At 34.1% G+C, this 22509-nt stretch overlaps 11 protein-coding genes across 11 annotated transcripts; 5 read left to right on the top strand and 6 right to left on the bottom strand.

The window, feature by feature from the left end:
- Positions 1–440: 440 nt before the first annotated feature.
- Positions 441–1235, bottom strand: PHYBLDRAFT_164655 (GCN5L1 domain contining transcription factor; the record flags this gene model as incomplete). Its single annotated transcript, XM_018435056.1, has 5 exons — positions 441–472; positions 537–621; positions 672–804; positions 908–980; positions 1169–1235. 5 exons carry the CDS (start codon positions 1233–1235, stop codon positions 441–443), a joined length of 390 nt encoding a protein of 129 aa, XP_018295805.1.
- A 1139-nt stretch (positions 1236–2374) lies between these two features.
- On the top strand, positions 2375–3361 carry PHYBLDRAFT_60884 (hypothetical protein; the record flags this gene model as incomplete). The annotated part of the gene is made up of 3 exons (XM_018440713.1): positions 2375–2671; positions 2734–2992; positions 3183–3361. The coding sequence occupies 3 exons, from the start codon at positions 2375–2377 to the stop codon at positions 3359–3361; spliced, it is 735 nt and encodes a 244-aa protein (XP_018295804.1).
- A 163-nt stretch (positions 3362–3524) lies between these two features.
- On the bottom strand, positions 3525–5998 carry PHYBLDRAFT_76495 (hypothetical protein; the record flags this gene model as incomplete). Its single annotated transcript, XM_018443161.1, has 6 exons — positions 3525–4590; positions 4668–4825; positions 4951–5184; positions 5256–5624; positions 5698–5790; positions 5947–5998. 6 exons carry the CDS (start codon positions 5996–5998, stop codon positions 3907–3909), a joined length of 1590 nt encoding a protein of 529 aa, XP_018295803.1. The 3' UTR covers positions 3525–3906.
- Positions 5999–6450: 452 nt separating this feature from the next.
- PHYBLDRAFT_90478 (hypothetical protein) lies at positions 6451–7703 on the top strand (the record flags this gene model as incomplete). The annotated part of the gene is made up of 4 exons (XM_018443753.1): positions 6451–6869; positions 6981–7222; positions 7356–7425; positions 7592–7703. Coding segments are annotated over 4 exons (843 nt in total), but the record flags the coding sequence as incomplete, so codon positions are not given.
- Positions 7704–9951: 2248 nt separating this feature from the next.
- PHYBLDRAFT_164651 (hypothetical protein) lies at positions 9952–11982 on the top strand (the record flags this gene model as incomplete). Its single annotated transcript, XM_018435055.1, has 2 exons — positions 9952–10654; positions 10772–11982. The coding sequence occupies 2 exons, from the start codon at positions 9952–9954 to the stop codon at positions 11980–11982; spliced, it is 1914 nt and encodes a 637-aa protein (XP_018295801.1).
- A 1254-nt stretch (positions 11983–13236) lies between these two features.
- On the bottom strand, positions 13237–13500 carry PHYBLDRAFT_108938 (hypothetical protein; the record flags this gene model as incomplete). Its single annotated transcript, XM_018428078.1, has 1 exon — positions 13237–13500. One exon carries the CDS (start codon positions 13498–13500, stop codon positions 13237–13239), a length of 264 nt encoding a protein of 87 aa, XP_018295800.1.
- A 2461-nt stretch (positions 13501–15961) lies between these two features.
- Positions 15962–16937, top strand: PHYBLDRAFT_60879 (hypothetical protein; the record flags this gene model as incomplete). The annotated part of the gene is made up of 4 exons (XM_018440712.1): positions 15962–16052; positions 16116–16396; positions 16461–16492; positions 16754–16937. 4 exons carry the CDS (start codon positions 15962–15964, stop codon positions 16935–16937), a joined length of 588 nt encoding a protein of 195 aa, XP_018295799.1.
- Positions 16938–17097: 160 nt separating this feature from the next.
- On the top strand, positions 17098–17595 carry PHYBLDRAFT_60878 (hypothetical protein; the record flags this gene model as incomplete). Its single annotated transcript, XM_018440711.1, has 2 exons — positions 17098–17186; positions 17220–17595. 2 exons carry the CDS (start codon positions 17098–17100, stop codon positions 17593–17595), a joined length of 465 nt encoding a protein of 154 aa, XP_018295798.1.
- A 509-nt stretch (positions 17596–18104) lies between these two features.
- Positions 18105–19046, bottom strand: PHYBLDRAFT_164647 (hypothetical protein; the record flags this gene model as incomplete). Its single annotated transcript, XM_018435054.1, has 1 exon — positions 18105–19046. One exon carries the CDS (start codon positions 19044–19046, stop codon positions 18105–18107), a length of 942 nt encoding a protein of 313 aa, XP_018295797.1.
- A 308-nt stretch (positions 19047–19354) lies between these two features.
- PHYBLDRAFT_141618 (hypothetical protein) lies at positions 19355–20466 on the bottom strand (the record flags this gene model as incomplete). Its single annotated transcript, XM_018430631.1, has 6 exons — positions 19355–19501; positions 19771–19880; positions 19985–20000; positions 20076–20118; positions 20210–20251; positions 20375–20466. 6 exons carry the CDS (start codon positions 20464–20466, stop codon positions 19355–19357), a joined length of 450 nt encoding a protein of 149 aa, XP_018295796.1.
- Positions 20467–20596: 130 nt separating this feature from the next.
- PHYBLDRAFT_185615 (hypothetical protein) lies at positions 20597–22115 on the bottom strand. The gene is made up of 3 exons (XM_018439106.1): positions 21323–22115; positions 20995–21285; positions 20597–20899 (listed from the first exon to the last, which is right to left on the bottom strand). Exons 1-3 carry the CDS (start codon positions 21968–21970, stop codon positions 20771–20773), a joined length of 1068 nt encoding a protein of 355 aa, XP_018295795.1. The 5' UTR covers positions 21971–22115; the 3' UTR covers positions 20597–20770.
- Positions 22116–22509: the final 394 nt, after the last annotated feature.

The following is a 22509-nucleotide window of genomic DNA, read 5'->3' as shown; positions in this document are numbered from 1 at the left end:
GCTTTGTACTTTTTCCTTTTTATTATTATTTTGTACGAGCTACAAAAATGTATATAAAAAATCTTTATTTTTAAAACTTATTCTATAGACAGAAATGCTTCATTTGTATGGTAGATATGCTATATATACAATCGGCTCGGTATAATATCTCAAAGTGCAATACAATGCAGATGTGTAGAAATTAAAAGTGATCAATTCACTACATGTAGATCATATATCAAAAAAGTATCATCATTTGTAATATCAGACTATATCTCTTCTTGAGCCTTTTATTGGTTAGTGATATCATTTAAGCATTTTCATACACAAGCCTGTGGTATTTCAACAAGAAATAACAAAATGACGGGCCGATATAAAATTAAATATATAAAACATTTGTTTATTGATTGATTGATTGGTTGGTTGGTTAAATGGAAAGAAAGTGGAGAACCTTGTTTTGATCACTTTTGAATGGAATCCTTTCCTTCAGCACCTAAGATAATTTATAGTTAAAAATATATATATATATATATATATATATATATTTAATAAGTTACCTTGGTGTACAAACTCTAGTGTGGCCATCACTGTTCTCATGTCATGCTCCATCAATTCTGCCCAGTGTTTAACATCACCCAATTCCTTTAAACAAAAATTTAGATTACATTACATATTATTATATATGTACTTACTTTAAGTGAACTATTAAAATCATCTACCAAGGCAACCCATTGCTTGGTTTGTTTCACATAACGGCTCGTCTGCACTCCAAGTTTACGGGATTCTTGTTCCAATTCCTTTTGTCTACCAAATATATCTGACACTCTTTTTATATATATATTATATATATTATATATATATTATATTTTATTTATATATATATATATATATATATAGCTTGTATGTATATTCTTTATTATTTACAAACCCTTGGTTAACTTGATCTGTCAGTCTATCTGTCAGCTCATTCATAGACTTTGCACAATCCTTTCTTAGTTGATCTTTATCATTATAAGCATTATAAGCATTATCAGAATCAGTAAAAGTGAATCAGCAATAATGTATTTCAATTTCATTTATTATTATAAAAATATAAACTGTTCGTCATTATAATCGTCGTCATCATCAACAGCAGCATCTTATTTATTATTTCTATAATGTTGTAATGTAATTGTAATTATTCAATTACCATTCTGTCTTTTTGTATCTGCTTGTTTTTGTTGATGGTTCTTAAGTAACTGTCCCAGTGATGACATAATGTATAAATATACAAAAAAAACACACTATATAACTTGTAAGCAGAACAAACAAACAAAAAAAATGAACCAATAATTTATATATAAAATATAAAAAGTATTAAAAAAAAATTAAGCGGGATTGGAGCATTGGATGTTACACACAAAGACAACTATATGTTATACTATTGTGTGCCTTCTTTAAATATGTAAGTATATCTCTTTAACCTTTTAAAGGAACTTTATTCAAGGAGACAATGATTGTGGATTGTGGGAATTATATATAAAAAGTAAAAAAATAACCTAAGAAAAAGGAGGCGACAGGCTAATGATGATTTACAGTTTAAGGAGCTTTTCTCTTTTTTTTTTTTTTTTGGTTATTTACTGTTTGGTAGTCTATTAATCATTTTTGAAACAACAAAGCATAAAATGACGATTATTATTATTATTATTATTGTTAGAGATGAATAGAAAACTTATTCATTACAGATATCAATACAAAAAAAAGTACAAAACACAGGCAGATATCATGTAGATAGACTATTGGACCTGAAAGAACCATAGGTTTACTAAACAACAATTAGCATTTTTATATAATGATAATGATGCTAATTATTAGCATACAAAAGCAACTCCTTGCAAGTGACCTGAGAGCACGATAGAAATATAGAAATGACTTTATCATTGTCTTTTTATATATATATATATATATGCCTCCCCTTTGTTTTCTTGTGTATATATATATATATATATATATAAAACAAAGAACTCCTGGTGCCTTCTTTCTCTTACATACACTAATACTCATTCTAATTCTAATGAACTGATCTTCCTTTTTCTTTATTGCTTATTTTGGATAAAGGAGTCAAACAAACAAACCCAAAAAAAAAGGGCAATAAAGAGCTATATGATTAGTGTGTCTAGTGTTTTTTTTCTTAAAAAAAAAAAGAGTTGGAAAGATACAGAAAATAAATAAATAAATCAAGGCTTACATATCTATTTACCTTTATTTTATTTTCTGCACTTTTTCTTCTTCTTCTTCTTCTTCTTTTTGTATTCATTAATTACCCTTCTTTATCTGTCTATCTCTTGGTCTTGATCCTGATCTTTTTTTTTTTGTTAAAAGAATAAATAAAAATAAAATAAAATAAAATAAAAAGATGCCAATCAGTAAGCATCAAAGTGAATATTCAATCGCTTCTCTTGGAAAGATCTTGCCCAATTCTACCATGAGATCCACAGACACATTTCAGGATCCATTCAACACAACCAAGACAACAGGCGGAAGACGCAGATCGGTGTTTCTCTATCCATTTTCCAGAAACCGAAAATATGATTCGTTTCTGTCTGCAAAAGATTACGAAACAGCCACATCCCAACCGAATAGTAATATCAACCAACCCACAGACGACTCACTTGGGCGAAACGATTTCACACGATTACTAGCCAGATTAAAGGTAGCAGAAAGATAATAATTAACAATAATGATCTTCAATCAGTTAAAATATGAATACAAAAGGCTAGTACTACATTGAACACAACAAGATCAAGAAATAGTGTTCAGATCAATAGTACTTCAGATCTTCATAAAGAACAACAATCTGAAATATTTGGAAATTATTACTTTGGTGCAATTGATCAACCAACCGATGGATCTCTACCAAAATCAACAACCACAACCACAACAACATCGTCTTCACTCTTGCAGAGGATCTTTAGAAGAAAGAAACCAGAAAAATGGAATGAAAACAGCCTATTTTCAGTCAAGGTTCCTCAAGGTTTTATCTACCCAAATAATAACATTATATTTCAATTACTTTCTATTGAATTCAATCAACTCCCCCATCTTGACTACCTTTCTTTCACTCATAAAATGAAATCAAAAGACCAAGAATCTAATCAAAGAAAAGAGTAAAAATCTATTTCTCTTTTTTTTTCTTTTTTCTTTATATGAATATTTTATGATAGTAGTAACGAATCAAATGGACATTTCTGATTCTTTACAAAGCCCACACTTGACATTGTTGATATCCAAATTCCCAACAATCGATAGTCCAAATGGTTCGTTTGTCTGGCCAGATCCAACAACCAGTCATCCTATACACCCTACCTATCTCAGTAAACCCAGTCACCCAAGTCATCCCTAAGTACCATTTATATATACACCCATATACACCTATATATATACATTATATTATATTAATTAATCATCCATGTACACACACATATAATAGATACTCAATTCCATTCAATTCAATTCAATTCAATTACTAATAATAATAATAATATACGCATATACTCTATATATCTGATGGTCAAATTTGATGTTTGATGAATTTTATTACTCTTTGTTTATTGAATGCTTGTCTATGTGTAAAATATTAAAATATTTTTAAAAAAATATGAGTGAATTTTATAATATAAAATATATAGATAAAATGTGCGAAAGTTTTATAAACAAATGAATGAATGCTGTAAAACTGTCAATGTGAATGTAAGTAGTAAGTAGTAGTAATTCAATCTTTATATATATATATATATCATCATTGTCAGTATTATTGCCACTCTATTTCTGCTGCTGTGATTGTGATTGTGATTGTGATTGTGGTTGTGGTTGCCCGACTGACTGACTGTTTGTTTGCTTGTTTATTTGTGCGTGCGTGCGTGTTCTTCTTTTTCCTTTTTTTTTTGTTTAGGCTCCTGCACAGACAATCTCTTGAGTCTTGAGATCACCAGAAGAATCCAAGGCTCTGTCTTCACCTTTATCTGATTCTGATGGTTCTGTCCCAATTTTCCCATCAATTGAACTGATTTCAGACCCTCCTGGTGAATTTGTCATTTGCCGTTGACTGTCAGAAGTACATAATAATGATAATGATAATGATAATGATGATGTTGATGTCGATGATGATGCTGATGCTGATGAAGAGGAAGAAGAGTATGATGATGATCTTGTTGTTGTTTTGTTGGTAGTAGTAGTAGCAGCAGCAGCAGCAGTAGTAGTAGTAGTAGTAGTGGTGGTGGTGGTAGTATTGGTATTTTCCTTTGGATTTACATTTACACCAGGCGATGGATTTGGTAAAGGTGATGAACAAAGAACTGCTGTATTGGCCGAATCACCGCCACCGCCTTCAATCACCGCATTCTTTACATGGACTCCCAGGACAGGTGCCACTGGCTGTTCACACACCTGTTCCCACCACTCCTCCAGAATCTTCTTGACCAAACTTTTGGTGGCTGGGTCGACAGGACGGTGCAGGGCCGGCGTGATCAAGGAACATAGCAGGCGATGAATTTCTGCTCGTTTATAAGGTGTATCCCTGAGCTGAGTATTGACCAACAAAGGTCTCAGGACACGCAAATGTGCATCCCGAAGCTAAAAATGATTAAAATATTAATATCGATAATTATTTACTTTTATATATATATAAATATAAATATAAATTAACTTACCGCTTCTGCTTCTCTATCTTCGCCAAGGTCGCACACCTTTCTTAGGATAATGTCCACAAGTACAAAGAGATCGTTGGTGTAGAAATACTCGTGAAGAGATGGTTCGGTAAATACACCATAGAGTAGCTTGAGAATCAAGAGTTGAACACAGCCATCATCTTATATAATTTACACACAAGTAAGAAAAAAGTACATTTATTTATTTAGCTTTTAATATCAATATCGATTTTAATTGAGCGGAATTTAATTGGATTAAATAAAAAAAAAAATGAGGTAAACTTACTGGATCGATTGAGCATAAAAAAGAGATTCTCACTAAACGTGTTGGTTGTCCCCACACGTTTCGAAAGCACTTTTAATACCAGATTTTCACTCGAGTTCTTTAGAGACATCATGAATTGCTCATTAAACACAAGGATCAATCGAATTACTTGATAATTGAAAGATTCCTCTTCATCCCCCCGAGTTGATTCAACAATATCAAACATATAATTGAGCAATGAATCCGTAATCATATCTAAAAGCACAAGAGGTTAAAAGTCATCAACAAACAAACAAACCAATGTATAAATATATATATATATTTACCTCGGTCTAGTTTTCGAAGTTTGGTTACCTTGCACATCTCAAATGTCAATGAAAGCAATACACCTATCATTTTTGAGGTGCTCATCGGATTCTCTAGTTCTGACATCATCTTGCGGAACAATTGGTTCTGCTTGTTGATACGTGCTTCGGACACAATGTATTTCATCCACCGGACATCTTCTTTGCCGGCGTAGAAGAGCAGCGAGTAGCTAAAGTAGAGCTCTTCTTGTTGGTCAGAAGCATCAAGAACAAGCGCATGTGCATGCAGGAGGTGGCTGAGGATTGTTGTGCTGTATTCAAGAAAGAGGTTTGAATCAAGGAGCTTGTATGCAACCATGGCCAATTCCTGCGTCGTTTGAATAAAGTCCTCTACATTTTTTTTTGTATATTGTTAAAGGGGAACAATAAATTGTCATAATCAATTTGATCTTGTTTATCTTACGTTGGAATCGAACCATAAACCAGAGGTATTTGCTAGCGATTCGTTCGGCATCTGCTTCATCTTTGTGCGGCTGACCAAGTAAATCATCGAGTTCTATTATTGAATTTTCTTGAGTAAAAAAACTATACACATATAAGCATGTGCTTCTATTTATATAAATATATATATTTGGAAATATCACTAAATCAATATCTATATATAATAATAATAATAATAATAATAAAACTATGATTCTTTTGTTTTTTTTACCAGCATAGAAACTAGAAACATCATCAAAGTAATACTCAATAACCGTGTCCATGGTAACTAATATGTATGTATATAAAATAATATAAAGTAAAAAATAAGCTATTTATTTATTTATTTAATTCCTTAGGTAAAAAAAAAGGGGGAGGGGAAGGAGGGAGAAAATATGAAAAAGGTAAGGAAGAAAGAAAGAGAAAGAAAAGGAAAAAAATATATATTCAATAAATCAATCGACCAAGCGAGCAAGAAAGAAAGAAAGAGAGAGAGAGAAAAGAATAAAATTGATGTGCAAATAGAATCTGTGCTTCTTAATAAAAAAAAAAAAAAAAAAAAAAGACAAGAAATGCGATCCACCCAAAAAGAGAAAGAATTTTTTTTATAAAAAATTTTAATGACCGCTCCTATTTTTCTCGAATGACTCTCGGTCTTTTACCTTGTTCTTCCTTTCTTCCCCCAATTATGAACTCTACTGGTCTCCAACAAAGCAAACCACCAAGTGTGGTTGACATTGACTTGTGGTCAGAGGAAATGCAAGCCATCTGGGTGCCAATCGCTATCTACTGGGTGTATTCGAGTATATTCGAGCTTATCATGCGAGCAGAGATTCCATTCTTTGAAAAGTATCGTATCCATACCCCCGAAGAACGTAACAAACGCAACAAGGTATCCTTCAAAAAGGTACTACTTATGGTTGCCCTGCAGCACATCATCCAGTTTGCCGTCGCAGTATACCTCTTCAGGCCCGTTGACCCACAAATAAAGGAGCTCGAGAGACAGACCCGTCTGGCCGCAACCACTCGGCACCTAGCTGTCATGCTGAGCTGGTTTGGATACGATGACCGTAATAATAAACTTGGTCTCGCAAGCACCCTGGCCACCTTTCTTCGTTCAGTTGCCTTGCCTGCCTTTCAATTCCTGGCCGCAATGTGAGTCTGAAGCGCAGTTTAATAATAATTATATATTTATATTTATATTTATATTTATATTTATATTTATATAAAATGTTAAATGTTAAATGTTAAATATATATATCTTAGGACAATAATGGACTTTCATCAGTATGTTCTTCATCGTCTGGGACACACCAACAAATTCCTCTACAAGCATTTTCACTCTCATCATCATCGGCTGCATGTCCCATTTGCATTCGGTGCACTCTACAATCACCCAGTAGAAGGATTTATGTTGGATACTGTGGGTGGTGCATTAGCTTATGAGTTGACTGGAATGTCACCTTTCCTAGCAATGGTTTTCTACACATTTTCGAATCTAAAGACAAGTAAGTCAAAACGTTGATAATCTTATCAATACATTCTATTTTATTTTCTGTGTGCTATATTGGATATTGGAGTCCCTTTTTTATATATATATCTCTTTATTAATATAATCCTTTTCTTGGAATCTATTGGTAGTTGGTGATCACTGTGGATACTCTTTTCCTTGGGATCCTCTCACTGTTTGCTTTGGTAACAATGTAATCTAGTAAGTAAAATCAAAATTATATATATATTTATAAAAATATCTGTCAATTGTTACACATTCACCCATTTACAATCAAACTCACTCTATTTCACTTCATTCACATTACACAAAATATGATTCCCATTCCTGTGCTTTTTATATATATATATATAAAAATAATATATAGCCATGATATTCATCACCAACCATACGGTATCAAGAAGAATTTCAGTCAACCTTTCTTCACAATCTGGGATAGAGTATTTGGAACCGAATTTACCGAAAAGGACGCACAGGCCTTGGCCAAAAGAAAGGCAGCTCAGGTATCCTGAAAAGAAAGAGAGAGAAAAATCTATTTTAAAAAAAAACAATAATGCAAAATGAAAGAAAATATCCCACTATCCACTACTATCCACTACACCACCATTACTTCTACTACTACTACTACTACTACTACTATTATTATTATTATTATTATTTACTACAACCGCAACAAAATATCCTTTGATTTCTTTTAATATTCTCTTCTTTCTTTCAACTGTAATTTCCCTTTTCTTGTAATATTTTCTGCATTATTCTCTATCTCTCTCTCTCTCTCTCTTTATTGTCTTGATCATTTTCCCTCACTCTTCTTCTTCTTACCTATTTATCCAACTATTTCTATTTCTATTTATTTATTTAATTAATTAATTAATATTTAATATTTTATATTCTTTTTTATATTATAAAGAATAACAACACCAAAAAACCCCCCAACTCCTCGAACTATTTAATGATATTAATTTATAATATTATCGCCTCTTTTTTTTTCTCATTTAATAAACACCAATTCTTTTATTCCCAAGAATCCCAATAAGCCGCACTGATTATAAGAGATATGGCTTTAGTCTACATTAAATACATAACACACATTCTTACCAATCTTTACTTCTTATCCTTAATCTTATTCTTAATCTTATTCTTATATTCAATTATATAATTTCTTTTGGTCATAATACTAATTGTTATCTTTTGATACAATATTTCAATATTTGTATATAACTGATATTCATATGTCAATTTTATTTATTTATTTATTTATTTATTTTGTAAATTCCTCAATTGAATTCAATCCACAAAACCATTAAAAAAAATTGTACATTTATAAAATGCTACTTTTTTTTTTCTTTTTTTTTTTGATAATTTACATTATCCACTGTCATTATTGATCTGTTAGAAATATTATGTTGTGCTAATAAAAAAAAATCAAAATTTGATCCTTGATTCTGGATTTTTCTTCTTCTTTTCAACAAAAATGAAAATGAAGCTATATACATATATGGATAATTGTGTAACGTATTTGAAATATTTCCCGTTTTGGAACAAGGATCAATTTGTTTATTTTTTTTCCTATAGCTGTCCACCTTTGACTAATATTTGCATCTAGTGAAATGTGATGCCCTCAAACGGATGGAAATAATTTAGTCGGGAATTGCTTATTCCATACACAACAACCGAGAAGTCAAAGCAGAATCAGCATTAGCAGCATTAGCAGCATGAACTACAGATTTTGACATTAGAGAGATAGCTCTTCAGCCTCTAAAGTATTTAAACACTTCTCTTTCAAGTATAGAAGTTGGAAATATATGGCATTAAACATTGTGTGGGAAACGGGATCTATTTAAGAGAAAAACGGTTTACCCAATGTCACATACTTTCCTAAAGACTTTGAACATTTGCCTTGTTCATTACGACATACCAAACCAAGAGATAGATTCAAAATACCCTGTAGTAGTATATCAAAATATTTATTATATATATATATATATATATATATATATACGTGAGTTCTGTAAGCGTTTTAGGGCATACAGCCTAGAGACCATAAAACTTTCAAAGAAAGGAGACAATGCACTAAAAGTCTATCAAAATTTTCAGTTGAACAAATTCAGCCAAATTTTAGAAGATGACAGCGTTTTTATGATGAAAAGTCCCTACATATGGGCGTCAAATGGAAACTTGATAAAGGATCTGGTGAATTGATATTTGGAAATATTAAAGTTGTTCTTATATATTCATCAAATAAACAAAGAATATATTCTATTTAATTAGAAAACCTGATTGTTGCATTTGGTTATTGTGTTGTTCCTTCCCACTTTCCTCCCAAACATGTCTCCTTTTTGCACTCCCTTTAAGAAATAAGGGTAGTGTGTCGCAAAATCCAGATAAACAAGATGTTGGCTTCTCATATGATATATAGGACAATATTTTTATTAAAGCAAAACAAAAAGTTTGAGGGAGCAGCGAAAGTTCCAAACGACGATAGCTATTTGATTTCAAGTATATTCATATATGAATATGCTCTTTTGACAACTACTCTATAACAATATTGTTATTTTAAGTTTCTGATTTACCACAAGCTGATTGCGCCTTGTAAATCACAATATTGATCCATCATAGTAATCATTTTTTTATGACTGTAGGTTTTAATTATATTGACATTATATATATATATATATATTTGCTTCTTAATTCTTTATCTCTTTCTCTCTTTGTATAAGTATCATTATGAAAGTTGCTGAACTACCATTCGAAATTCTCACGCAAATTGCCGATAATCTATCAAAAGATGACAAACGCTCTTGTGCACTGACATGCAAGGGATGGAGATACCCGTTTAAAAGGGCTCTATGGAGAGACCTACGAGTTCCTTCGATAGATACTGCTAAAATTCTTATCAAGTATATTAAAAATTCCCAAAAGCTATCCACATCATATGGCCTCTGGATCCACAGTCTACACATATGTCATTATTGCAACATAACAGAAATATCAGACATACAGCTTTCAGACTTATCCAGATACCTTCCAAACTTGAAGACTTTGGGGCTATGCATTTTACTTTATAAAGATCCTCGCCTACAAATAACAAGAGCAGACAAAACATGGATGTCTCTGAAAAGTTTGGAAATATATTACAAAATAAATTCACGCCCACAGCCAGCAGAATACCTACTTGAGTTTATAAATGCGTGTAGCATGGTCCAAAATTTAGAAATACTTGATGGAGTACTGAATCATTGCATGGAATTTAGCATGGATGACTTTGACAACATGCACCAGCACGTACAAGACCTAACGTCTATCAAAGCTAGAATATATCTCGGTCCTGACTTTTCGACCACACTGGACAGAATCCCAGATATAATACCAGCTTTTAGCATGACTTCCCTAGACATAAATTCGAAAAAGAATACATACAACTCAAATGGTATATTTACATCGAATATTCAATGGAATCCTTTATGGCTGTACTATTTTGGATACAAGTATCCAAACCTGCGTCTCCTAAAGCTGAATGCCATAAAAGAATCGGGCAACTCGTGAGATTCAGACGAGAGGCAAACAACAATATCGCTTTTTCAATCCAACCCAAATGCATTTCGACACCTGGAAACACTTGAACTGACAGCCGACTACTATTTCGTGTCTCTTGACTTTATTGTATGGGAATTGTTTGGTGCATTAGGAGTCCCACTCAAACACTTGAGATTAAATGTAACACAAGAGGATAAAATAGGTCATACACATCCAATAAATATCGAAAAAAATTTACAGTCCTTTTCCGAAACACTCGAGAGTTTCTCGATTACAGGGTTTTTATATAAAGACCATTACCACAATCCGACTCTTGAACTATCCTCTTACTATCCAAATTTGACGAATCTTTTCATCAGTAGTGCCAATCTATCTCTCAATTTCGATAACCTGTTGGACAAATGTGTGGCCCTCAAACAATTGAAAGTCTTCGGTGGAGAATTGCTCATTGATCCAAACACGACCATCAAGGAGCCAATCTATCAGCAACAACGACAACAACAACAACAACAACATGGACTATATATCTTGAGTTTACAGAAATGCTCTGCAGACGCTAAATTATTTAATCGCCTCTCTTTCCGGTGTAGAAGCTTGAGATATACGACTTTGAATACTGTGTTAGTTATGGGATCTATTTGTAGAAATACCGGATGTTTGTTACTCGATATGGCACATACTTTCTTAAAGACTTTGATCATCGGCCATCTTCGATACAGCGCATTAAACCAAAGAATTTATAAAGATAATTCTATCAATCTGACACTTCTGAACCGATTAAATGACGCTCCGCCATCAGACAAAAAGAACAAAAGAGAAAGAAATAAGATGGATTCAAAATACCCTATAATAGCAAGTCGCAATATTGAGTCGATATATACATACGCGTATTATTGGCAAGCAAAGGAATACCTAATAACTAAAAGGTTTTCAGAGAAAGAAACTGATATAGTATTTAAATACTATCAAAACTTTCTGTCCGGAAAAAACATCCAGACTATACAAAATAACAATTTGTCGGACAAAAGTACTCTACGGAAAAAAAAGACGATTTTTGGGATGGTTTTTAAAAATATTATAAGTATTTTTCAAAAGCGTCCTTCTAGTTACCCTTTGGTTTCTCATAACGGTGGTCTAAGTAGTCATCTTGTGCGCGAACTTTACAGAGGATACGGCGAACTAAGATTCGGTAATGTTGAATCTCTTACTGTTATACATTGATCAGGCTATGGCATGAAACAGGCAGTATGCTATATAATAGGTTCTTTTAAAAGTGAATAAATAAATAAAAAAACAACCTTGCACAAATAATATACCGTGAACCCTTTATTTTGAGCTTAATGATACCGGGCATAAACAGTAGATGAGTAAAGTCATAAACTGAAGCACAGAAATTTAAAAGTAAAGTATCAAATTTCTAGTTGCTAAAGCTGTCAATATAATAATGATATGACTACTCTGTGTTGGGTCAAATGTTTAACTCTACCGACTCACGACACCCCTTAGTTAACTGTTCTTGTTGTTCATGCCTGATATTCTCTCTGACTCTTGATCATCAACTAGGGTGCACCTTTTTTTATAATAGACAATTTTTGAAAAGAGGACATTTTTTGGAATTTAAATACCGATTCCAAAATAGTATTTTTAAAGGCAGAGGTGTAATATTTATTGATTTAATCTCAGCTTGCGATGAGATTTGTGAAGCTTTGAAAATTGTTTCACGATTTCAAATGCATGTTCAGCATCATGACCAAGACTTTATGCATTGATATACGCAAAACTTTTGTGGAAGTATCTTCGAATCTTTTCAGGAACATCATCTTCTGGTGGGCAAACACTATCCAGAAATGAATTGATTTTTCTATTCAATGATTGAAAAGAATAATCACATTCACGTCGTGCTTCTTTCTTGGCTGCTACACAGTATCTTTCGATCCAATTACATTCACAGTGGTGTTTTAGATACAATTCAAATTTGTGTCCACTGCCTTCAACTATTTCTTCGAGTGCTGATTTTTGGTTGGCAAAGTCTGGCTGTCTCTCCATAATATGGATTGCACAACATCAAGAATCAGCTGTTGCGACATTATTGCAAGCACGTCTTAAAGAGTATCTCTCTGTTTCGTTTCTATACATATAACGTTGCTGTAATATACCGCGAAGCCCAATGAAATATTTTTTGTATTTTCCATTCTAAGTATGCATAGTTTATAGACACGTCTTTTAGTATAAAGTGATCCCTTATTGTGATTGTATAAATTATGTTTCTATTCAGATAGTATTGTATATAAATCACTTACTTTATGGAGCCGAGACTCGATTACTTCATATTCTTTAAGTTTTTCTTCGTTACTCTTTTTTTGAAAAAAAAAAAACTTTTTGCTGTTCTGCATAGTCGTATTGCTTTCTGACATAAAACGAGCTGTCACGAAATTTTCCCTGGCCTGAGTCACTGTCTTTTACTTCAATTGCACACTAGTTCATGTTTTGTGTCAAAAGAGCGTCTTCAGGATAGGCTTTATGATTGCTGCTTTGATCAAAAAGAAAGACGGCTACTGCATTTGGGTGTATGGCGTCGAAAAGAGGTATGCCATCTGCAAGCTGGGCACACATATGACTACTTTTCCAATTGCCTTCGTATTGAGCTCCAGGATAAAATATCACTCGCGAAGTTTTATACTGGTCTCCTACATATCCTCTCATTGTTCCATGACAAGGGCATTGGAACTCGGAGATCATTATTGATCTACCCTCAGACTTTGGCAAACAATAGCTTTGACTATCTTCCACCCAGGCGTACTTTTGATAGTCATTAGCATAAAATGTACTTTTGTCATGTGTGACAAATACATGCTGCTTGACACCTTCTGGCAATTGAGGATATGACACAAGAGAAGGTGTAATATTGTCATATTTCTCGGAGTATTGATAGTACTCCATCATGCGTTTGCTCCATGCATTTTGATAAGTAAGCACATCCTCGCGCTCGTGCCCATCAAAGTATACAACTTTTCCTGTAAGATAAACATAAGTTATATTAATGTGACACTCTATTTTTATAGAAAAAACCACATTCTGGTTTTCTATATTTGCCTACCTAAATGCTTAAAATGAAATCCCCAGGATATCAACTTTTGTCTTAGGCAATCTGTAGACAACGGCTTAATTGCACTACCTTCGATCTCTAACTCATCTGATAGTAAGCTGCTACCAATGGCCTTAGGCAGGATGACTTCTTTTAAGTGGACTGAAAGTCCAGCAATACTTCTTTTTGCTCTTGTCTGACTTCTGAACCATTCGAGTATTTGTTGCTTGATGTCTTCATCATCAAGAACAGAGACACATTTGGCATGCTTGCCTTGTGCACCAAGACTGATTCTTCTAGTCTCAAATTCTCCTTTGCATGTCGACGAATTTTACGGGCTCTGTACCAAGTAAATTTTTGCTTGTATACAATGTCGCTTGCAAACTTAGAAACTGCCATTTTCTTCATGTCCGTATTGATCAAAGCATATAAGCAATGGTATGCTCCTTCGTACTTTCCCGTTTCTGCTACACCAAGTTTTTGTTGCTCTGAAGTCGCACTGATAAAAGGTACTGCGGACTTTGACAAGGCAATGGCTACGTCTTTTACTCTGCTTTTGAACTCTTCCTTTGACTCGACTTCATCTGCACTATCACTTTCTTTATCCAATCCAATATCTGTCTCAGCAGAAGAAGAGTTTGCGATAGGCAAAAAAAAAGGAGTCACCTCTGGCACTTCCTTTTGCTGCTTCTCTTTCTGCCTTTTTCAGTCTACGAACTTGTCGAGATGAGTATGATGAACGATTGCGGCTGTATTTTCCGTTGAGAGCATCTTCAGCTTTTGTGGCCCAAGAAAGTCCGAGATTTTTAACATCACTGCCAGAAGATTCCAAAATCTCGGGGGTAGGATCGCCTTTCTTTCTAACCAAGTCTAAACTTTCGCTCTGAGAGTAGGACATTTTTTTAGCAGCAGCTTTTTGAGATAAAGCTCTCATTTTAGAATTGATTTTTGGCATTGTCGATTGTGTTTTTATCAGGAACAAATTGTTTTTTTTTAAAAAAAAAGTAGACTGTCTCATTTAGTAACATTTTACATTATACAAGTTGATAAAAAAACTCAGTCGGTTATAGTATTTGTTGAAAAATGAAGACATAATTTTGGTCGCACTGCTTAAACACTGAGACTTTACCTTGTCTAAAAAATATTTTTACAGAAAAGTAGAAGATTTCTCATCACAGAGAGTTTTTAAATAACATTAAGAGCGTATCAAAGCAAACAGAACTCAAAAATATTAAGATCCTATAAAGCCTTATTGCTTTCTAATTTTATATATAAAAATTGTCGATTATAAAAGAGGTGCACCCTACATCCAACAGTCAAGCATCCAAAGCTGGTGAAACCCACTAATTAGAGAAGACTTGTTTTAGATTTCGCAAGTGATGAGATCAATGTCTTGCGACAAGTTGAGACTGTGTCATTATGATTTCTTACCCAACCAAAATATCCAGAGCAGAGATACGTAAGACGCGAAGAAATTATTTTCTAAAGATTAAATCTTTTTCACCCAATATTTACAGATGCATATCGTTAAAGGTGTAAGGCCATTCGCCACGTTAATTGACAGCTACGACCAGATCGTATCTCCCTCATTATGTCGGTATCTTGTTTACGCTGTTCTGTTCGTGGGGGCATACTTATGCCTGGGGGCAGTAATACTTTAAGCAGGGAATGCTGAAACTTTATAGATTTGCATCTTTTGGTACATCCCGTACCTACTGAAATACCGTTTTTTTTAATTCAGGTTAGTAAGGGCAATTATAAACAATAAGGAAGTCTCTCTTATTAACCAATACTTTGTAAACATTAGAGAGTAATGTAGTAATGCTTAAACAATTTATGTTCATGTTCGAGGAAAAAGAAAAACTGACAATGCTCTTTGGTTCACTTCTCTTCATTACTACTTTCTTTTCTAAATCATTAGTGTAGGTAAAGAGTGTCATTTTCAAAAACATTACTCACATCTTAACACGATTAATTATTTTGTAGCTGAAAATAAAATCCTTGTCAAAGTCCAGATCTAAACCCAATAAAGCATGTATTGTGGGCTCTTGAAGTCAAATCGAGTAAAGTACGAGCTAGTATACAAAACGTCAATGAGTTGAAGCTTGCAATTCAATGAGAGTGGGAGAACATAAACCTCAAACTCACTTCACGGTTGGTGGAAACTATGTACTCCAGATGCCAGATAAAATTATTTTGGAAGAAGGTATGTCTTTCTTTTAAAAAAACAGTAAATTTAAACATAATAACACTCACTTTATTCTTTCAGCATCGTACCATCAAATCAAAGATTATCTGAAGGATATACTTTTTGAAACATGGAGCAACATGAACATGATACAAAAATTAAGCCAAGATTTCTACTTCAATAAAGAGGAAACAACAAAGTCGACACTCAAGCAACAACTATCAGACTTTTGGGATCAGAATGGAACTGACAGTACAAATTCTAAACGCATCAAATATCGTGCTGAAAAACTGCGCTTATCTTTAACTCCCGTAGTAGATTCGCGCCCTGTTAGCATATTAATCAAGAAAAATTTATCAGAGGTATAACAGCTAATGTTATATATTTGTAAATAACACGGTTTTTTAATAATATATTTTTTATTAGCAAGAAAAATTGCACTTTAAAGCCGGTTTCAGGTTACAAGCTGACAAAGAAGCAAATCAAGAGCAAGAAGAAGTTGCGACGCAGAGAGAAGCTGTAGCGCAATAAGAAGTTCCAGTTCAAAAAGACAGTGTTTCAGCTTCTCGCCCATCCAAAAGAAGAAAAAGGCTGGACCTAAAAGACGTAAAGAAACTTAGTCTTGAAGGAAAGGTGGAAGCGATTGTTAAGTATTGGTAAATATTAAGCTTGGAATAAGTACCCCTTCTATAACAATATGTAACTAATATACCCAACAGCTTTAATGATAAACATGTACTGGATTTGTCAAAAGCAAGAGCAATACCCTCAAGATTCAAAGATATAATTGACTCGGTTTTGATTGATGCGGGACTGCAGTTACATCCTAGATTGACTATATCTGAGTACGATATCTTAATAGATAACTTGGTCCTTAAGCCGAAAGTTGCAGTTTTAATATAAGTGCTCATTAAAATCCAGTCGACCTTATGTTCTTCAAAAGTACCTGCTCTATAAAAGCCACAATAACGATAGAGCATATATGCATTGCAGGATTTTTTATATGAACTTTGTTCTGGTATTCTTTTAATTGTTCAAAAAAGTCTTATAAAATTGTTATCAAATGTCTTTAGAAATTTACCTTTGCATAGTAGTTCGTAACAGACAACGAGAGCTTCAGGAACAAGTTGAAAATCATGCTTCAACCGAGACGTGAAGAAGGAACCATAACATAGCGTATGACAGACTTGAGCTATACTTACTCAACGAAGCTCAATCCATTGAACTTTTCAGATTTTCTATGCCAGAGATTGAAAGGATTACCATGGCACTTGGCCTGGAACCAACCTGTTATATTTCAAAAATAAGAGTCAGCAACATCTTTGGCTTTGCCATGTTGATGTATCGATACAGTTCTCCCAAACGCCTTTTTGACATGTCTCTTATTTTTGGAATGGATCCAACGAGCATATCAGCTGTTTTGAGAGGGATAGAAGACATGATATATGAGAAAATAAGATGGGGAATTCAGTTCAATACGCACCTTTTTCTTGGTGGTTTTTTGGATGTTTGTATCTCCCTTTGGTGGAATATTTTGAATGAAAAAGAGCTTAGAATGTAGAGAGTTAGCATTACTGCATATCCTCTGTCTTCTTTATAATAATAATAATAACAATAATGGATCCTTTTGACAGATAATCATGTATCTGAAAATGTAATTATTTTCAGTTAATTTCAGCCGGATTGACTTTAGGCCCTACCCCAAAAGGAAGTGTTTCATATTTATGTTGCACAAAACACTTGATGTAGGCATAAGCTAAACCCAGTATCCGAAGATGAAAATTTATAGCCGAAGATCAATCTTTGGACTAAGGACCAAGTTATCTATTCTATGAATTTTGTACGAGCTTTGTACTTTTGTCTTTTGGTGTCTTCAACTACAAATTGATATCATTGGGTAAGATTCACGCAAGAATTTGATCGATCAGTCTGGCTGAGTACAGCATGAGTTTGATTTTAATAGCCTAAATAAAGTCAATGTAGTCTGTTTATATATATACACACACAACAACAAAAATCAAGGTACATACACACACTCATATATATATATATATATCTTCTCTCGTTTATTTAAACATCTTTGAATTCTCCTTCAATAATCCTTCGATGTGGTGCATCTCCATACGGTAGTGATTCAATCGGAATCCTCTCTTCAGACGTCCAGTCAGGCGCAGACAGTCTGATGTCTTCCATTCGGATCTTTCCGTTTCCATCAATAGTCGCCACCGCACGTACTATACACCCGCCCCCTCTGTCTCCTGGAGTTGCATCATCCTCCGCAAAGAACTGGATCTCTACACGCTGTACATCGAATTTGGTCTTGTTGTTTTCTTTGATGGTCTGGGAACTAAAGGATGACGAGTGAACCGGCAAGAAGCTAAGATCCTTGATGTGATCTGCATTGAATTCCTCAGTCAGGACCCGCCGGCCCATTGGCGTATCTGCCCACTTCATTATTTGCGAAATTGCTTCCTTTTGGACTTGATCGGCCGCCCGGTGGGTTCCCACGTGTGCCTTGAGAAGATCAAAAATCCCATTCCCAGCCTTGGACGCCACACCCGCGACTGTCATTGCAGGTGGAGCAAGTACCTTCCACCAAACCGATGTCTGACGCCATACTCGCCAGGCCAAAATCGATGCGATACCCCCGACCACCAACCATACCACAGGTCCCGCTACTGCACTCACGAGCGTCATGCCGCCTAGTGTGGTGGCTAGGGCAATTCTGCGTTTTGTTTTTCCTGCCGTCATCAACATGATTGGAATACGCCAAAGCGAAAAGGCGCGAATGGAAGTAGAGCTACCAGAGTACCCAGGGCGAGAGGTAAGTAAGGTTGGACGGCAGAACGGTTGGGTCGTAAGCAAGGCAGGACGTTGTTGCAGGTTCGTCATAAGTCTGATGCCTGCCAAAGCACCACTAGGGCGTCTATTTTCAATAGGCGCTAATGACGACAATGAAGCAGGAGGGAGCCGTGAAGACCATCTGGAAAAACGAGATAATGTACCGTTCATTTGTAGTAGAAAGGAGACAGATGGGCAAAATATATAAGGAAGAAAGAAAGAGAAAATAGTAAAAATAAATAAATAAATAAATAAATAAATAAATAGCGTATTTTCTAATTCTTAATTATTTTTTAATAGGCTTTAGAATATTTTGATAATGATGTATTCTGTTTTAAGCTATTGTTATTAAGAAATCATAGTGCATAAGAATGAATGAATGAAGGGGACTCGGGTTTAGAAGAGGTTTGGATTTGTCGAGTTATTTGATTCAGATAGAGTACCCCACAAAAAAAGAGCCAATTTGTTTTATAATTTATTTATAATGGTACTTTGAGATTCTCAAGAATCTGTTGATATTTTGTTTCAATATCTTTCTTGTCCATCTTGTTTGGCTTCCAATGGATTGAAAGGCCTTGGGTTTGATTTGGCTTTGGTATAAGATGAAAGTGAACATGGGGAACAGCCTATTAATCATTTTTGTGTGTGTAAATATAAATATAAATAAATAAATATATATACGGTGATGTTAGAAATTCATCTGGATTGTCATTAAAGAAATAATGATACTAATTAAATCCATGTTATATGCACTTGCCTGGTTTGCCAGTTTTCCATTATTCTTTAAGGTGTAGAATGCATAGTGTGGTAAGTTGTTGGTTATCAAGGACATGACAGAATCCAATTGATTTTCTTTTGATTTTCTTTTCTTTTCTTGTTTGGATAATTCAATTACCTGTAAAACATTATATTCTTTAAGACCAGCAGCAATGGCAATCTTTTTTGTCAGTGGCATCACATCGACAAGATATTCATCAGGTACTTGATGTAAGAACTCTGCATGGTCTAATGATCCATAATAAATCATTAATGACGGTTGAATTTGACTATAAAAATCATAGCCAACAAAAACCCTTGTTCTTATCTTTCTTTCTTTTACTTTTATTTACATTTTGGAATGACCAGCTAAAATAATAATAAGAGTCAATTGATTAGGCAACCCATGTACATTTATCTACCGATCATTCTAAAAGGGCTTACACAGTGTCCTTTACTCAATGGGTCAATATCCATAAATGCAAAGCTAAAGAATAAATTACGGCAAAGTTATAGAGATAGATATAGAGACACATATTTTGTACCTAACGTTCATCATTTTCTTTTTCTTTTTTTACCTTTCGTCAGTCTCCAAAATTTTCATTGATGGGATATCCCCTCTAAATTAAATTAATAGCAATATAGATAGGTATAAAGCGTGAATTGACAAGAGATAAGCGACAGTAATATAGTTTTATGTGTGTATTTTTCTTTATTTCTTTATTGACGACTATGTAATAGACATGCCTAATAATCTTGCAAAAGATGCAATTGTCAGACAAATGAGTGTGGGTTGATGAGAAGCGTCCTTGAACATGCCATTTTGGAATGACATGGCAATTACGGTTAATGAAATTAGACAATAGACGAAGAGACATTATTAAAGAAGTCTTAATAAAGATACTATAAAATAAAATAAAAAATAAAGACAAACTACTAGGAACAAAATACTCGTCACAGAGGTTGTGTGGGTGCGTTTTTTTTTAATAAAATAAAATAAAATAATATTAATAATTTAGATTTCTTTCATTACTTCTTCTTCTTCTTAATTTTAAGAAAAATAATACTGTATACATACGCATACGTATATGCATTTATATATAATACAATGGTTGTTGTTGTTATTTTACATTATTCTTCTACGATCCTGTAATACCAGCTGCCTTTGCAGCATTGCCAATTAAATCACCAAGACCACCTGACCCTGTGGCAGCAGAGCCGAAAATACTACCAAGAGTTGAACTCACAAGAGTATCAAAATCACTTTCCTAAAAAATACAAATACATATACAGATATAAATAGTGTTAAATACAATTCATACTATTATTATTATTATTATTATTATTACTATTACTATTTTACCTGGAGAGGACATGGGAAGCGGGCTGTGTCTGATACTGTGATGGTGATTGGAATACCAATGATTTTGATCGTCGGTTGGACATCATAGTCAATACTAATCTGTTCTTTCTCTCCGCCCAAGAATCCGCACTTGCCCAGCAAATCGGTCATGATGGACTGCTGCTCGGGTAAAGAGAGATCGATGATGAGATTAAAGGGAAAGAGAATATTGGTAATCGCATTGGAGCTTATGTGAACATCATTCTTTTGTCCTCCTCCCAAAGAAATGTTGTGATAATTAGGATAATAAGCCTATAAGTTTATAGAGTTGTAGAGGATCAATACAAACTTTCTTTCTTTCTTTTTGGCTTTGTCTTTGTCTTTGATTACTTGCCTTTGCAATAATCTTTTCAAATGTAACACTCTCGATGTTTGGGTTATTGACACTAATGGAAAGAACGGTGCTAATGTTGGCAGTTGTACCCTGGAGGTTGAAGGACGGCTGGCCTTCGATTCCTTTGAAATCAACACTGGGGGTTTTGAATATGGCAGCCAATACTCCCACAGCAATACCCAGGCCAATGATGATCAATAAGATGATACATGCGATCCAACGAAACCAGCGAGGACAGCAGACGCAGCACCCGCAGCACAGTAGATCGCAGCATGATCTTTTCTTAGGCCCGTCGACATTATAAAAGTCTGGTTTGTCTACGTATCCTTGGGGTTCGTAGATGTGTTGGTAGTCGGCTGGGTTCTGGTGAGCCTTTGGAGTCGGACCTGGGTAATTGTAACCCTCTGAGGATGCTGGAGTAGGAGCGTTGTAGTAGCTGTTGTAATTGGTGTTTTTATCATCGTAGTAAGATTGTTGATTTGCTCCAGTATATGCTGTCTGTGGCATATTATGCATTGCATAGGTATCTTGGTTGTTAGAATAGGGTGGTGTTGCTGAGTTCTTATAACCCCCATTATGATCGTCACGTTGATAATATGCCATTTTTGTATGTATAAATGTCTGTTGTGTTTGTGTGTGTGTGTATATATCTCTCTCTTTTGTTCTTCTTGGGGCTTCTTCCTTGGCAAAATGTTTATTTATTTATTTAATCAATTAATTTTAAAAGAATAAATAAAGAAAATTCAAGGAAGAAGTAGGTGAAGAAGAAGAAGAAAAGAAAGAAAGAGAGAGAGAGAAAGTATTCTCGAATAGGCACTTTATATATATTTAAATTAATGTTTTTTTATAGGTTGTATAAATAAAACTTATTGAATGTGCTACTGAACTTCGCATATTGAGCCAATTAACAATCTTGTCTTTTATCAGCTTGTTTTTTCGTGGAAATCTAGCACGTCGCACCACAACACGACACTACATTGTATAGTACGGCACAATTTGTCTGGTCTTGCTTTACTGTATACCTCTCATATAAATCTCGATATATGTACTATTTTGTCTCTTCTAAAAAGGTAGGTAGATAAATATTCTTTTGTAGCTTTTATTCTGACTACAAAAAAATATCAATATATTAATGATACAAT

This window comes from Phycomyces blakesleeanus (genome assembly GCF_001638985.1).
Source record: "Phycomyces blakesleeanus NRRL 1555(-) unplaced genomic scaffold PHYBLscaffold_4, whole genome shotgun sequence".
NCBI classification, from domain to species: domain Eukaryota; kingdom Fungi; phylum Mucoromycota; class Mucoromycetes; order Mucorales; family Phycomycetaceae; genus Phycomyces; species Phycomyces blakesleeanus.
The sequence above is the reverse complement of the archived record's forward strand: the minus strand, read 5'-3'. Positions and strand labels throughout refer to the sequence as shown.